Source organism: Narcine bancroftii, chromosome 1 (genome assembly GCF_036971445.1).
Source record: "Narcine bancroftii isolate sNarBan1 chromosome 1, sNarBan1.hap1, whole genome shotgun sequence".
NCBI classification, from domain to species: Eukaryota; Metazoa; Chordata; class Chondrichthyes; order Torpediniformes; family Narcinidae; genus Narcine; species Narcine bancroftii.
Window position 1 is genome coordinate 458,466,346 of NC_091469.1, and position 15,266 is coordinate 458,481,611.

Here is a 15,266-nt window from a genome sequence, read left to right on the forward strand (position 1 = left end):
TTGATAAAGTGCTCAAGCCCGAAACGTCGGTGATGTATTTTTTGTGCTTTTATTTGAGGGAAGGGCGCAATTGACTGGTGGGGCCATCGCACGATTCGCCTGGAAGAAGTCTTAACTTTCTTGCTGCAAGTACAGCTGCCCATGACGGATCAGCAGAATTGGCTGGAAAGGTGACCTACACTCTCCCTCCCCCCTCCCCCCCCCCCCCCCCCCCCCACTCAGGAGGAGTGGCATGTTTCTTCTCATTGTCATTTGCAACACCGATCTCACGAGCACAGGAAATTAATGGCATTTCATCCCATAAACAGCGGCAACTCGAAGCGCAGCAACTCCCTTGGAATCTGAAACAGATGGAAACGTGAATGTGAAGGCGCGTGTGGACCCACAAAGTCACAGATTCCTCACCATTGCAGTAGATGGTGCTCGAATGAAACTCCTGCCGTGGAACCTCAGCTGTGGGTGAATGTGACCAGAAGAATCGGCTAACTTCTGCCAATCGCGTATCGTGTCCATCAGAATGCTGTCAATACACACACACACATATATACAGAGACACACACACAGACATACACACACAAAGACACACTCACACACACAGACACACTCACATACACACACTCACACACAGACAGACACACACACATACATACACACTCACACACACACAAAGACACACTCACACTCACATACACACACTCACACACACAGACAGACACACACACATACATACACACTCACACACAGACATATGCACACACATACATACACACACAAATACACAATCACACACACAGACACACTCACACACACAGACACACACAGACACTCACACACAGACAGACACACACACATACATACACACTCACACACAGACATACGCACACACATACATACACACACAAAGACACTCTCACACACACAGACACACTCACACACAAACAGACACACACACATACATACACACTCACACACAGACTCACACACACAGACACACTCACACACAGACACACACATACACACTCACACACAGACATACGCACACACATACATACACACACAAAGACACTCACACACACACTCACATACACACACTCACACACACAGACACACACACACAGACACACACACATACATACACACTCACACACATACACACTCACACACAGACATACACACAAGCATACACAAATTCGTGTGCCTTAAGGGGAGCAATAGCCAAGTTCGGTGTATAAACTGCAGTTATGATCTGAAGTAGATTAGACCATTGCAAAAAAAAAAAACCCAGTGTGTGTAAAACGAGTTTCCAAATTACTTACATGTTAAAGCGCATTTGCTTCAGACAAATAACCAATTGATCAGTTACTTCTCTATTTTATCCGTCAGTAGATTTGATTAAATGTTTTCTATATACACACGCTGCTTCATATTTGCTTATGTGGGTCAGGGTAAGAAGTCCTCATAGGAATCAGTGCTGGTCTGACCCGGAGTCGGTGCGGATCTCCTTGGCGGGCAGTAGAGATGCTCTAACTGACCAGGTGCAAGAATAGACAACGAGTCGGAAAGAAAGCGTGCGCAAAGGTGACATTTGACAGCACGATGACCCAGGCAGCAATGGAAACATGAGCAGAGCCAGGCACACGTTGCCTCCTCCCTGAGGGGATGGGAACACACTGAATGCTGCATCGGATCCAGTCTCGGTGTGACACTCACTCTGTCGAGAGATTTGAAGGGGGTGGGGGAGTGGGAAGAGAAAGTGTAGAGATTTGGGAAGGAACACTTCCGGTTAGACACATACACACAGATGTGAGCGCCGGCTCCCGCACTCCAGTGGAGCAGCGACGCGGTAGCAGAGGCAGCCAAGTAACGGGAGTCCCTGCTGCATTCCGATCCCTCTCCAGCGACTCAGCGCGCTGCCCCGACTCGCTCGAACCACTCCGCACGGTTGAGCCTCTTTTCCTTCTGGTTCGGGCAGTTTCTTGCGGTCCTTTTGAGATGAAATCAGATCATCTGTGAGTGGAAGCGTTCGTTTGCACGGGGAATAAACCATTTCGCTGGTCACGTCGGCAAGTGCAAACTTCTGAGCGATGGCGAGAGTGAAGGAGAGCAGCCCGTGGTGTGGCGGGCTACTCCTGCTGGTAACCTTGGCCAACCTGCCTCACCTCAGCCGTGAACAGGAGCAAGGAGCGGCGGACGCCGGTAAGAAATGCTAAGCCCCGAGCGCTCTGCTCGTAAAACAACCCCTTCCCAAAAACAAAGAGCGCCGCTCGCTACAGGCAGCGCCGAGTTCTTAAAGTTTCTCTCTCCCGGAGCTGCGGCGCTGTGTTCGAAGTTTCCTCGATATTTGATGGGGGTCCGTTTTATACCCTCTTACTTTCCCGGGGTCTTGGAGCGGCCGAAGAAATCTGCTGGGCTTCGGGAGCCGGGTGCCATCGTTGGCTTCTTAGCGTCTCTCAGATTCGCACTGCAACTGGAATTTCAGTTTTAATTTGAAGTGCATGGGCTGGCTGGCAATTGAAAGTCCTGTCTGAGGGTTTGGATGCTGGAATTGAGGGGGGGGGGGTCTGTTCTGGGTTGCAGTGACTCGGATTCAGGGGGTCGAGCGGACCCCTTCGATCCCTCGTTCTGTCTCGCCCTCTCCCTTTCCAATGCCGTTTCCCACTGCCTTCTCGCTTTTCCCACACATTCACTCCACCCTGATTGTTGAAGCTTACACTTCGCACAACCAAGTCGTGGTATTTTATTTTACATCTGCCCCCTCCCCCAGATACTAGTGTTTTACACCAAGTGCTTTGATGCCTGTGGTTCTTTACTGGTCAGTGTGGTTGGCGGAGTTCTTGTTGAAGCCACATGTTTAAGCAGTGAGAACACAGACTTGGATAAAGATGTGCTTTCCACTTGCAGTAAAATATTGAACCCGTGCTACCTGGCTACGTTTGCTAACGAATGAGCTGGACGGACAACTTCAGCGGACCCCTGCACATCTGACCTGAATTTGGAGGTTGACGTTAATGAACTGTTTTTCGTTCTGGACGAAGATATTTGACGGAGTTAATGGCCCGAAAACGGGACTAGTGCTGGGAGTTGGGGTGAAGTTGGAAAACGCTGAGAGTGGCGTTGTACGCGCGTTGGGTCAAAGTGATGGCCAGCAACGATCTGTCTCACTGAGCGGCGATGCCGAGATTCCGGCTGGAAATGTTGATGAAGATCCCCCCCCCATCTCTCTCTCTCTCTTCTCTCAACTCCACCATCTCCGGCCACTCACCCCACGACACACACGAGTGCGGGAATAATTCGTTGTTTTTTTCCTGACCAGTCATCTTGGTGGCGAACGAACCGTGACAAGTACACTTACTGTACATAAGATAGCCCCGCGGCAGCCTCGCAACACCTTTGAGATCTCTCCCTGCTTTTGACGAAGCCTCATTCTTTCAGCTGCTGTGTTGCGGGTCCCACATATTGCAAAACTTCTGATACAAAAGACAGCGATGGAACTGTCAGGTCCCTCAAGTATCAAATCTAAGTGTGTTGTCAATTCCATTGACTTGCATCTTTATCCAACAGTGCGCCACTTTAAGACCGCCAATACAGACACGCCTTTAGTTTTTAGAATCAAAAAATGGTCACATTTGACGTAACCAAAACGTTTGCTGTATGGTTCTGTTTTTCAGGGCGGTAGATAAGTGACAGCATTGCCAAGACGATTGTTTTGATATTGGTGCGTGATAAACAGGGCTGTTTTCAGTGCTCATTGCAAAATTGGCCAAAATCCAGTTTGAAACAGCGTTAGGAAGGATAGGATGTGCACAGGCAATGGGACCGTTGTTGTTACCGACCTGACCCAGATGAATGCAGCTGCCAGTCCTGTACATGACTGGACACCAATCGGAGAGGAATATTGGGCCTGAACGCTGCACTTCTCCTAGTAGCCAGATAGCAACAATTCACACCGTGGTAGCCTCGGCGGGGGAGGGGGGGGGGGGGGGTTGGGGGAGAGAGAAGAGATCTTGCAGTGGAGGGAAAGAGGACCCGAACGGCCTGATTCTTTGCACGTAACTAGAAGTTCTGAGTGAGGTATGTGCAAGCAGTGACATTTTCTATGCTGGGGAGAGGGAAGAAGTCCACCAAGGCCATGAGCCTGGTAAGAGATGGGTTCTTCCAAGAGTTGGAATCAATGTAGTGCAGAGCAATGTCTCAGGAAGTGTCCTGTTCTTGCAAGAGATGCCTTGATCTGCATCTTACTCTGTTAACTACTCAAAACTGTGTAAAGATAGGCACAGAGACTTGTACACACACAGTGGCAACCCTAAGGACAGACACCCACACTCACACAAATGCACCCACTTCTCAAACCGCCTTGAGTTGAGAATACAAGGGTTAAGCTCACTAACCATCTTTCACTCTGTTCACTACAATGCATTTGATATTATTAAAAGTTGGGACCCTCATTGCCAATGAGTCACTTTGATGTTGTGTGAGTGCAGGCTATGAGTGGAACCATCTTCTGATTTGAATTTGCAGGGTATTGGGAGAGGGCTTTATTTTCTCCTTCCTGAAAATACTATCATTGTGGGTCAAAGGAACAATGAAAGATTGAGTGGCTGAAGGTGGATAAGTGAAGGCTGGGGGATGAAAAGGAGGAACACAGTGCATCACTGTGTTAGACACCTCAATGCATCATGTGAGTGAATAGAATTGTAAGGGATTGCTAATTAGGATAATGGGATGAATGTTGCAAGGGGATCTCGTGTGGATGTTTGCCAAGGGTGGGGCAGGGGTTCACGCATCTCTACTGTTCCCGGGGACATGGATGAGAGTCATGATTGGAATACTTTAATGACAGGGCTGATGTGATACACAATGCATGCGTTGTTGGGCTTGCCTGATGAAGTACAGGTAATGGCAAGGAGCAGAGAGGAGGCTCAAAAGAGGCTCTTCAGGGCCTGGAGACACTGACCACCCCCCCCCACCCCCTCCCTTCCCTGGGTCTAGTTGCCATAGTCACTTCCTTTCAAAGGCTCAGAAACAATCCTGCTCAACAAAGCTGTGACTAATGCAGATTACAGCTGCATTGGAGGCTGAGATGTAGGTTATGCAAAGTATTTCTGCCTCTAGACAGTCATATTTTGATATAACTAGAGAAAAAAAAACTGAGAATCTAAATAATTATTTTGCATTGGTCTTAATGGGAGAAGATACCAGACACATCCCATTAATGGATAATCAATAAGCATTTAGAAGGGAAACAGTTTAAAATAATCCTTTTTAGTAGAAAAAGTGCTTAGCAAACTAAAGAGCATCAACTCCCATGGACTTAGAGACATAGAGTCATACAATATGGAAACAGGGATTTTGGTTCAATTTGTCTTCAAAATGTCCTACCAAACCTAATCCTAGCTGCCCGGTTTGGTCCATATCACTCTAAACCTATATTTGTATCTGTCTAGTTATTTTCTTAAATGTGGCAATAGTACCTGCCTTTACCACTTCCTCAGGAAGTGGTCCCATACACCCATCAGCCTCTCTCAGGCTCCTGTTAAATCTCTAACAACCCCCTACCCCTCACCTTCAACCTAGGATCTCTGTTTACAGATTTCAATATTTGATTTCCCTTTCTGATTCAGATTTATTGTCAGAGTACGTACATCACATACAACTGTGAGATTCCTTTTCTCCTGCAGACATGGCAAAAAAATAAATGGTACAGCGTAAGCATGTAAATAAAGAACTGTAAACAGATAATGAATGTAAACAAACTGACTGTGCAACACAGAAAGAATAAAAGAAAATCAATAAAGTGCACAAGTAAGAGTCCTTAAATGAGTCTCTGATTGAGTTTGTAGAGGGGTCGCTGTTCCTGAACCTGGTGGTGTGAGACTGCATTTACCCAATCTATTTCCCTCATGATTTTGTACACTTGCGTTATGTGATTTTAAAGGAAATGGTTGCAGATAGTGGCTGAGTTGGTGCAATCTGCCAAATTCCCTACATTCTAAAGAGATCCCAGAAGACTGAAAACCACAAATTTCATGCCAGTATTTAAAGGAGTGAGACAGAAAACAGGAAACTATAACTTGTGCTTGAACATCTGTCATTGAGGGGAAAAAGGCAGGAATCTATGATCAAGGAGGTGATACCAGTACATTTGAAAAAAGAACCATGGGACAATCAAGCAGAATCAATGTGGTTTTATGAAGGGGTTTTATATAACAAATGGTATGGATAAAGGGATGTCAGTACTGTGTACATGGTGGGAAAACAAAGTGATATGGACATGGGTGGTGGAGAAAAGTGGCTAATTAATAAAAGAGACTTTGGATAAATGACATTTTCTCATTGGCAATCAGAAACCGATAGGGAACCACAGGGATCATTGATGAGGTCGCTACTATTTATAATCTGTAACAAAGATTTGGATGAAGGATCTGACTGTACAGTCAGCTGATTTGCAGATGTTACATGGGTAGGTGGGAGACATATGGCGAGGAACCAAAGAGCATGCAATGGCTAGGATAAGCGTGCGGCTAAATATTGGCAGATAACATTTTGTACAGAAGATTGCAGCTGATCCACTTTGGAAGAAAACATTAAAAAAAAAGAAAATTATGATTTAAGTGGTATGAGACTACAAAAGGACCTGGGGATCTTGCTTCGTACAGTAAATACATGTGAGAATAACATGTGTTTAGGAAGGTTAATGGAATGTTGGCTTTAATACAGAAGCAAACAGAGCAGAACAGTGAAGAAATTCTGAGGCATTTTTGAAGGTTCTACTGAGTCCACATCGAGAGCACTGTATATTATTTCCTCTTCATGTTTAATATAGTTGCATTAAAGGCAGTTCAGAGAAGGATCATTGGGTTTGTTCCTGGGATGAAGAGGTTGATGTATGAAGCAAAATTGAGCAAGTGGGACATATACTGATTGGATGGTATTAAAATGTATCAGACTCTTAAGAGGGAGGGCACAGAGAGGCTTTTTCACCTAATGGCACATACCTAGAGAACAAAGGTACATAGTTTCAGAATAAAGAATTGGTCATTTAAAGCAAAAATGAAGAAGAATTTATTCTTTCAGAGTTGTGAATTCTCTGCCTGAGAGAGTTGTGGAGGCAGAGACATTGAAAATATGCAAGTCAGAGATGGTTAGATATTTTGGTTGGATACGAAGCATGTCACTTGTAACAGACTGTTATGCTGATTGGGACACCATTTATGATCAGATTTCTATCTTCAGTAGACTTAGAAATGGTCACAATGAGCAGCCCATACTTCCCTTGATGCAGTGGGCTGCAAAACATCTCTAGCTGGCTGATCTATACAAAGAAAGACGTTACACATCAGCAAAATGCTGTCTTGAATGAGAAGAGAATATTCCACACGGGGATAAATTGTTATTCTACAATTTATATATTGCATTCATGAATTTGACTCTCTTCAGAAGCGGGGACATGTGTCAGCACCCTGGATTCACACAACCCTTCATGTGAACCTTCTTATGGAGATGTCGTAGAGGATGTGTGGGAAGACAAGAGGACTCAGCACCCACGATTCAGAGTTAGGCAACTGTATAAGCTCTGGTAAACAAAGAATTGCTGGAGGAACTCAGCAGGTCAGTCAGCTCCCATGGTTGAAAGGGTCTGGACCATCTATTCAGACTGGAGAATACTGAAACATTGACTGATCATTTCTCTGACCTGTTGAGTTCCCTAACCAATTCTTTGTTTGCTCAAGATTCCATGATCTGCATGCTTTTGTGTTTCTCTCTATTAGCTTGCATCTGGTGATTGAAACAATGGTAGTGCAGAAAGAGTGCCAATATATTGATATTTGAGAATTCAGGTCATTGATATCCACTCTTGTGAGAGCACTCATTAAACTGCCATGTTGGCATCTCAGGCTCAACCCTCTGCTGTTGCCCTCAGTTAGCCATCCTAAATTACTCCTTAATTTGGGGCACTCAGCAACAGCCTCTTTTTTTAAACTTCTTTATGGCTAGATCTTTTTGAAAGTCATGAGGACTTGTGTTGAGACTACAGACACTTTGATGTAAGGTGAGGGCATCAAAACCCAATAACATGGTTTTAAAATTGGAAAAAAAAACTCAAGTATGAAATTTTACTTAAACGTTATGACTTCTATGAATATACTATTTCAATTGACTGTTACAATTATTGTTTTCAGTAAGGCTCTGCAGAAATATGATCTCATTTAGTGCAAAAATACTTCATTAATTGATTATGCAGCAAAATGTCACACAACGTGGCAACTATTGTCATTATATCCGTGCCTCACCTTGAATGATCACCAAATGTATACCAAATGAATCTGCCCAAGCAAAACTTTGTTAAAATACATTGATTGATTCTTTCCCTTTAAAAAAAATGATAATCTTACATCAGTAGCAGTATTCAGAAGTGTCCTGGATGCCCTGTTATTAGCTAGTGATTGAGTCTGGCCCACAATGTAACATGGCCTGCACATGAAACCATGACACTATATTGGCCTGGTCCAATTGTTAGCTGAGTGAAACACTGCCCTGTTACCACCCAAGCATCAGCATGTGCCACATTGTGTATCTCAAAATTGTCAATTGGCTCAATGAACCTCAGGTGCATTCCAGTGAGGGATTCCCCATTGCTGAGTATTTCTGAGCTTCATTGTACTTAAAACATTACCCCCCCCCCACTATATTTCCCTACATATTAAATATTAAATATTAATCAATTTTAACAGTTATATAGATAGAAAAGGTTGAAAGTGATATGGGCAGAATGGAGGAAAATGAGTCTAACTTGGGTAGACAACTTGATTGGCACGTACAAGTTGGGCAAAAGGGCTTTTTTTCTGTGGTGAAACACTCTAATTTTCTATGAATTTGATCAGTGTTTTGTGTTGAGTTACTTTTCAAAGTATCTAGCCGGGTATCCTGATGTCTAAAAAAAGAAGCAGCTTACCAGCAAATTACATTCCTACTTCTCATGAGTCTGTTCAGAGTTTGATGTAGGACATGCAAAAATAGGGCCTTGTCATTGTAGCCAAATGAGTCTGACAGAGGCTTAATTGCTGGGAATGTTGGCCTGGAAAAGATCTTTAATGTTAGTTGCCTCATCCTTCTATGCAGAGGCCTTATATGACTACTCACCCATCTTGCTCCGTCAAGATCCCCCGTTCCTCTGTGGAAGTGCCTCATCAGTCACCTGATAACTCACAAAAGCAAAGTGAAAGCACCTTCCTTGGTTCTGAGGAGCATATAAGAAGAAAAGAAAGAACATTTTTGCTTCATCAGTGTAATGCAAATAATGGGAAATGCTAAGACAATAACAGGCATCTTAATATGGATACAGCACAGTTGTGCCCACATCTCCCCCTTCTTCATCACTTGGGGCCCCAAACAATCCATTCAAGTGAAGGAACATTTCACTTGTGAATCTGCAGGGGTCATCTAATCTGTTTCACAACTTATTCATGACAATAAATTCTGATTCTGATTCTGGTCTCCTCTACAACAGACAGAATGGGTGCAAATTGGGAGATTGCTTTGTTGAGTACCTTGGCTCTGTCTGCTGCAATCGCATGGATGTCCCAGTGGCCACCCATTTCTCCCCAGCAAGTCCCTTGTTGACATGTCTGTCCATGGTCTCATGCATTGCCAGGCTGAGACCACCTGCAAATTGGAAGAACAAAACCTCATTTTCTGACTGTGTACCCTCCAACCAGATGGTATTAATATCAATTTCCCTGGATTTTGTTACCGGCTGAGTTCCTCCAGCATTCCAGTGTGTTTTTAGTCTGCATACAGTTGTGCCTGTTGCAGTTTCATATGAGACATAATTTCACTTGAAGGTCAATCTCCTATATGATGCCCTTTCGTTCAAATTCAGGTTTTTTTTTGTCACGTCCATTGAGATCTAGAGATGGAAGTTGTTCTGTGAGCAGACCAGTTAGATATCAAGTAAAACACAGCACAAAAGTACAGATTTACAGAGAGCGATCAGTCATTTTTATAGAGCAAAGGCAATATAATTTTTATTATTTTCAAATTCATTCAGCAGTCTGATAATGGGAAATTAACCACCCTTGAATGCATTGTACGTGGTCTTAAGCTTGTAAATATTCTTCTCCTCCCTCTCTCATACCTCTCTCCTCCCTCTCTTTTCCCCCACCCCATTCTGGCTCCTTGTACATACCCAGATTTCATTATCCCATCAATCACACTGTGCCTTCAGTTGATAAGCCCCTCACCTCCAGATTTATCTACCTCTTCCAATAATTTCAATCACTATGTTTCCCTCTTCAAGGTAGACCTCAAGGCATAATCTTTTGTTCAAGCTTTATCTTATTTGCTATTATCTCCTTGTTTTAATATTCGATGTTGCCCTTGAGAAACACCTCAAAATGCTTTTGGCTTGTTGAAACTGCCATATAAATTGGGGTTGGTTTGTGGTATTTAATATGAGGCATTGTACTCAGAGTTTCTGGATGGCTTAATAAAACATTCCACTGTAAATTAGATAATGGATATGGAAAGAGGACACAGCCATTGTTTGTCTGATTTTGAGTTGCTTGACTCCACAAATGTGGTTATAGAAAAGTGAAGGAGATCAATGAAAACTTAAACACCTTCTTCTAAGTCACTCTGCATATCCTATCATTGTCAGGAAATCTGGAAAGAAGAGGTCAAGCTAAAATTTTAAAATTGAGTTCATTCGGCAACTTTTCTTCATGGGGAATAAATATTGGACAATGTAGAAAAATATCAAAAAATTGAATCTATTAATATTTTTAAATAATTTCCATGTTCATATTAAATTGAAGCCCTATATAATGATGTAAATGTAAATTTTATTGTGGGGATGTCAAAGAAAGTGCTAAAGACTGCAGCAAACTTAACTCTGTACTGAAACTCTTGCAACCAGTGGAGATTGTGCAGTGAGTTTACCCTGCTGCATGTTTTAATTTTAACACTACCACTGGGAGATATATTTCCAAGTTTTATTTTCTCTGGCATATCTACTCTATGGTTTGGTTACTTATGACACAATTCACAGTAGATTTCTAATCAATTCTTAAATTTTCTTTAGAACTTGCAGTTGATCGATTTTGGCTGTGTCATTCATGACAGGTACACACCACAACTGGTTGAACTTTTGAACAGTCTACAATCCCTCAAAACAAATTAATCTGTGAAATAGTTGAATAATGCTACCTCATACTGGAAATTAGCTGAATATATATTTTTTAAAAATGAATAAAATTACTAAACTGTCATGTGACAGCACTTCCCCTTACCTAGTCAGAGGACACACCAGCTTCTAATTAAGGTTTGGTTCTGCCCCACCTATTAGTGCACACCATGTTGTTGGTTCCATGCAAATTACCTGGACTGGACCCTCCAGCCTGCCTCTACTTGGCCCTGGGCCATTGGCTGTTGTAACTGGATTAACCCTCCTGGCACCAAGCCATTGAATCCTGCTAACAACCTAGGCTGGACCCTACAGCATTATAAAGGTGCCATGTGTTCTTTGTTCTCTCTCTTTGCCAGCTTGGGACCATCCTCCTTCACTCCAGGCCTAGAAATGTGGAAGGGTGCTGGAGAAGCTGTTAGTATGATGTGCACTGTTAAAAGGGTTGGGACCATTTAATTAGTGTCCCTTGTAGCATGGAGCCATGCCTGCACTGAGTCAAGGGGTGGTGGGGCATTATAGTGATTTTTCCTTGATCATTGTATGTACCTGTGTGTGTGTGTGTGTGTGTGTGTGTGTGTGTGTGTGTGTGTGTGTGTGTGTGTGTGTGTGTGTGTGTGTGTGTGTGTGTGTGTGTGTGTGTGTGTGTGTGTGTGTGTGCGTGCTGCGTGCGTGCGTGCGTGCTGCATCAGTTACCATTTTCCACACTTGCCTTCTGTAAATAAAATCCTTCCCCATCAAAACTGTCCAGAGTCTCTGACTTTGAGACCTTCCAAACCTGCTTCCTCACTCACAACAGCTATATGCTGAGAAATTTATTTTAATATAAACAAAGTCAGTGGCGAAGAGAGCTTAAAATATTATTCTTTTAACATGACTTAGTTTGCAGTGGTTGAGACTAGAAATCATGAATATGTTCAATTGATCAATCCTTCTTAATATATTCTGTCCATTTAAGGGCAAATTTTATTGCCTATGTGGATGATCACTTAAAAACCTAATTTGTGTAAATCTTGTGTAAATCAAGTCCACACACTCAAAGGCCACTGTAAAATCTAGTCTCTGGATGTGTTCACTTGATGCTTCACAACATATTTTCTAATAATTGCCATATATTCTTTCTCCCCCATGTTTTGTGTGGTATGGAAACACTGGTTTGGATTCTTCCCATACGAATGGGGATTGTGATTGTCACTGGAGCAGCACTGCATGACGTTGCTGCAGGTGGCGGGGAAGTACATTAGAAAATTCCTCCAGTCAACAACTAAACAGCAAGATTAAAGAATAATACACAGGACCCATTCTCTGTGTCTCTCTCATAATATTTTAGGATTATGGACTACTTCAGATGAAAGCACTTTCTTTTAATAGGATCATTTGTAGTTTAAGCATGTGTTCTGATCAAGTGGGTAAACCTAATTGCTGCAATTTTGCTGTAACAACTGATATATGGTATCCCTGGGGATATTGAAGTATGACCTAATTTATTATGGAAAGGTTTTTGTATAGAATAACTAATTATTTCCTTCCATCTTATTTGTAGGATATCCATTGGTGCAATAATGACCTGCACCATCATGCAATATTATTAGTGACATCAAGGAAATAGCATGTACTTACAATTAAAAAATAATAGTTAATAATGGGAATCATGTTAGCTGATGAGATTAAAGGTCTGAGAAAAATTACAAATTATGGAGAATAGTGAGTAAAGTGAGTCTTAATATGTACATAAAATAATTATAAAAACACTTTAAACATTCACCATCTAAAGCAGTAGTTCTCAACCTTTTCTTTTCCACTCACATTCCACCTTAAGCAATCCCTATGCCATTAGTGCTTTGTGATTAGTAAGGAATTGCTTAAAGTGGTATGTGGGTGGAAAGAAAAAGTGTGAAAGCCACTGTTTTAATTGTACCTAATTGACTCGTTATACACACAGTTTCATGACTCCAGAGGAAATGGGCCAACGACAATTTTTCTCAAGCAAAATATTTCAGTAGCAATTGGGTCTAGAGCAGTGACTCTCAACCTTCCCTTCCCATTCACATCCCACCTTACGCATTCACAGAGCACTGATGGGATAGGGATTACTTCTAGTGGGATGTGAGTCGAAAGAAAAAGGTTGAGAATCACTGATCAAAAGCAATATGACAGTAATTATTTCGGCAAGAGGAGTTGACACCTTTGTTGACAAATAGCACTTAATTTTTGTTTAAATTAGGCATATGGTAGAGTAGGCCACTTCAGCCCATGAGCTCATGCTGCCCAATTAACCTACAACCCCCGGATGTTTTTGTATGGTGGGAGGAAACCAGTGCCCCTGGGGAAAACCCACACTGACATATGGAGAATGTACAAACTCCATGCAGACAGCATGGATTCGAACCCATGTCCTGTTGTTGATGCTGTAACAGCGATGCGCTAACCTTGCTGGCCTAAATATGGCTTATTAATGGTCCCTCAACTTTTGGCGATGCAGATGACAGTTGGCACCTTTTGTTAATGTTAGAACAGTACTGCACAGGAACAGGCCCTTGAGCCCATGTGTCAGTGCTGAACTTAATGTCCAAATCCAACTAAAACTTTTCTGCTTACATTTTATAGATATTCCTCCATTCCCTTCCTCATCACGTGTTTATCCAGAAGCCTCTTGCATGCTACTGTTGTATCTGCTTGCACCACTATTCTTGGCAGCCTATTCCAAACACCAACCATTCACTGCTGTTTGCATTTAAGCTTAGAATCACTTGTGAAAAAGACTCATTGCAATATCTGAAAGGTTCCCCGGTTCCTTTTATTCTTTGTATTCTTTATTTGAAGTGAAGTCCTGACGAACACAAAGTACTGATGCAGTGGTGGATTTGGTTCAGAAGTTTAAAATAAACCATTCACATTCATATAACAATTCCAGCACGGAAACAGGCCATTTTGGCCCTTTTAGTCTGCACTGACTAAGTCCTCTCCTCTAGTCCAACCTACCTGCACCCCTGCCCATAACCCTCCATTCCCCTCCCATCCATATACCTATCCCATTTTTTCTTAAATGACAAAATGGACCCTGTCACCACTACTTCTCCCGGAAGCTCATTCCATACAGCTACCAACCTCTAAGTAAAGAAGTTCCCCCTCATGTTAGTTCTAAATTTTTGCCCCTTTACTATTAATCTTGAAAAACATCAAGATTATTTGCCTCCAGTAATCTCTACAAACAAAACAAAATGATTATGATTATGGATTGTGTTGTAAACTGTAATTTTATATGATAGAAAAACACTCTGGAAAGCTTTGCTAATGAACACTATAATAATTCCCATATTTTATAAAGTATACGTTGTGGATCAAGTCATAACACGCATCATGCTTGATACGACTGAGTGGTTCATTTTTATTACTATTCACTGAGGACCATCTTTGCCTTCTTTCATCAAACTCAAGAAAGCACCTACTATATTTTCTACTGACATAAACATATTTTTTAGCAACTTTGCAATCAATAGTAAGCTTGGCATGAATGTACTTTCTGAATGTTGCCTCCATTTCATTTTCACAGTAACAACACCTGCAAGATGCTAGTGGGATGCCATTGCGTTAGTCACACATGCTTGGAAGTTAAGTTCTGAGTGGCATTTACAATTTTGTCACGAAACAATCAACCAAATATATATATTTCATTTTTAAAATGCAAAATTGATGAAGATTGGTTGGAGAGATTAGTCTATTTTGCCTTTGTGTATAATTGGAGACCATCATGATGGAATGGGATCTGTTTCTGTTTTTGCAGATTATTTCCTTCTCTTGTATTATTTCTTCTTTGCTTTGGCTTGGCTTCGCGGTACGGAGGGGTATGTCCACGTCTGCTGCAGGCTCGTTGGTGACTGACAAGTCCGATGCGGGACAGGCAGGCACGGTTGCAAGGGAAAATTGGTTGGTTGGGGTTGGGTGTTGGGTTTTTCCTCCTTTGTCTTTTGTCAGTGAGGTGGGCTCTGCAGTCTTCTTCAAAGGAGGTTGCTGCCCGCCGAACTGTGAGGTGCCAAGATGCACGGTTGGAGGCGATATCAGCCTATTTGTAGTTCATTAATAA

The 15,266-nt window shown here is 42.4% G+C and overlaps 1 protein-coding gene across 3 annotated transcripts in view; it reads left to right on the forward strand.

The window, feature by feature from the left end:
- Nucleotides 1–1,757: 1,757 nt before the first annotated feature.
- LOC138751829 (plexin domain-containing protein 2-like) overlaps nucleotides 1,758–15,266 on the forward strand; it is a 558,229-nt gene continuing 544,720 nt past the window's right edge. For 2 of the 3 annotated variants that reach the window (XM_069914668.1, XM_069914670.1), the window contains exon 1: nucleotides 1,759–2,196. In XM_069914668.1, the coding sequence (XP_069770769.1) occupies nucleotides 2,085–2,196 (112 nt within the window). In that variant the 5' untranslated portion in view covers nucleotides 1,759–2,084. Of the gene's footprint in view, nucleotides 2,197–15,266 lie in introns of all 3 variants that reach the window. The other variant, XM_069914669.1, reaches the window with a different exon arrangement.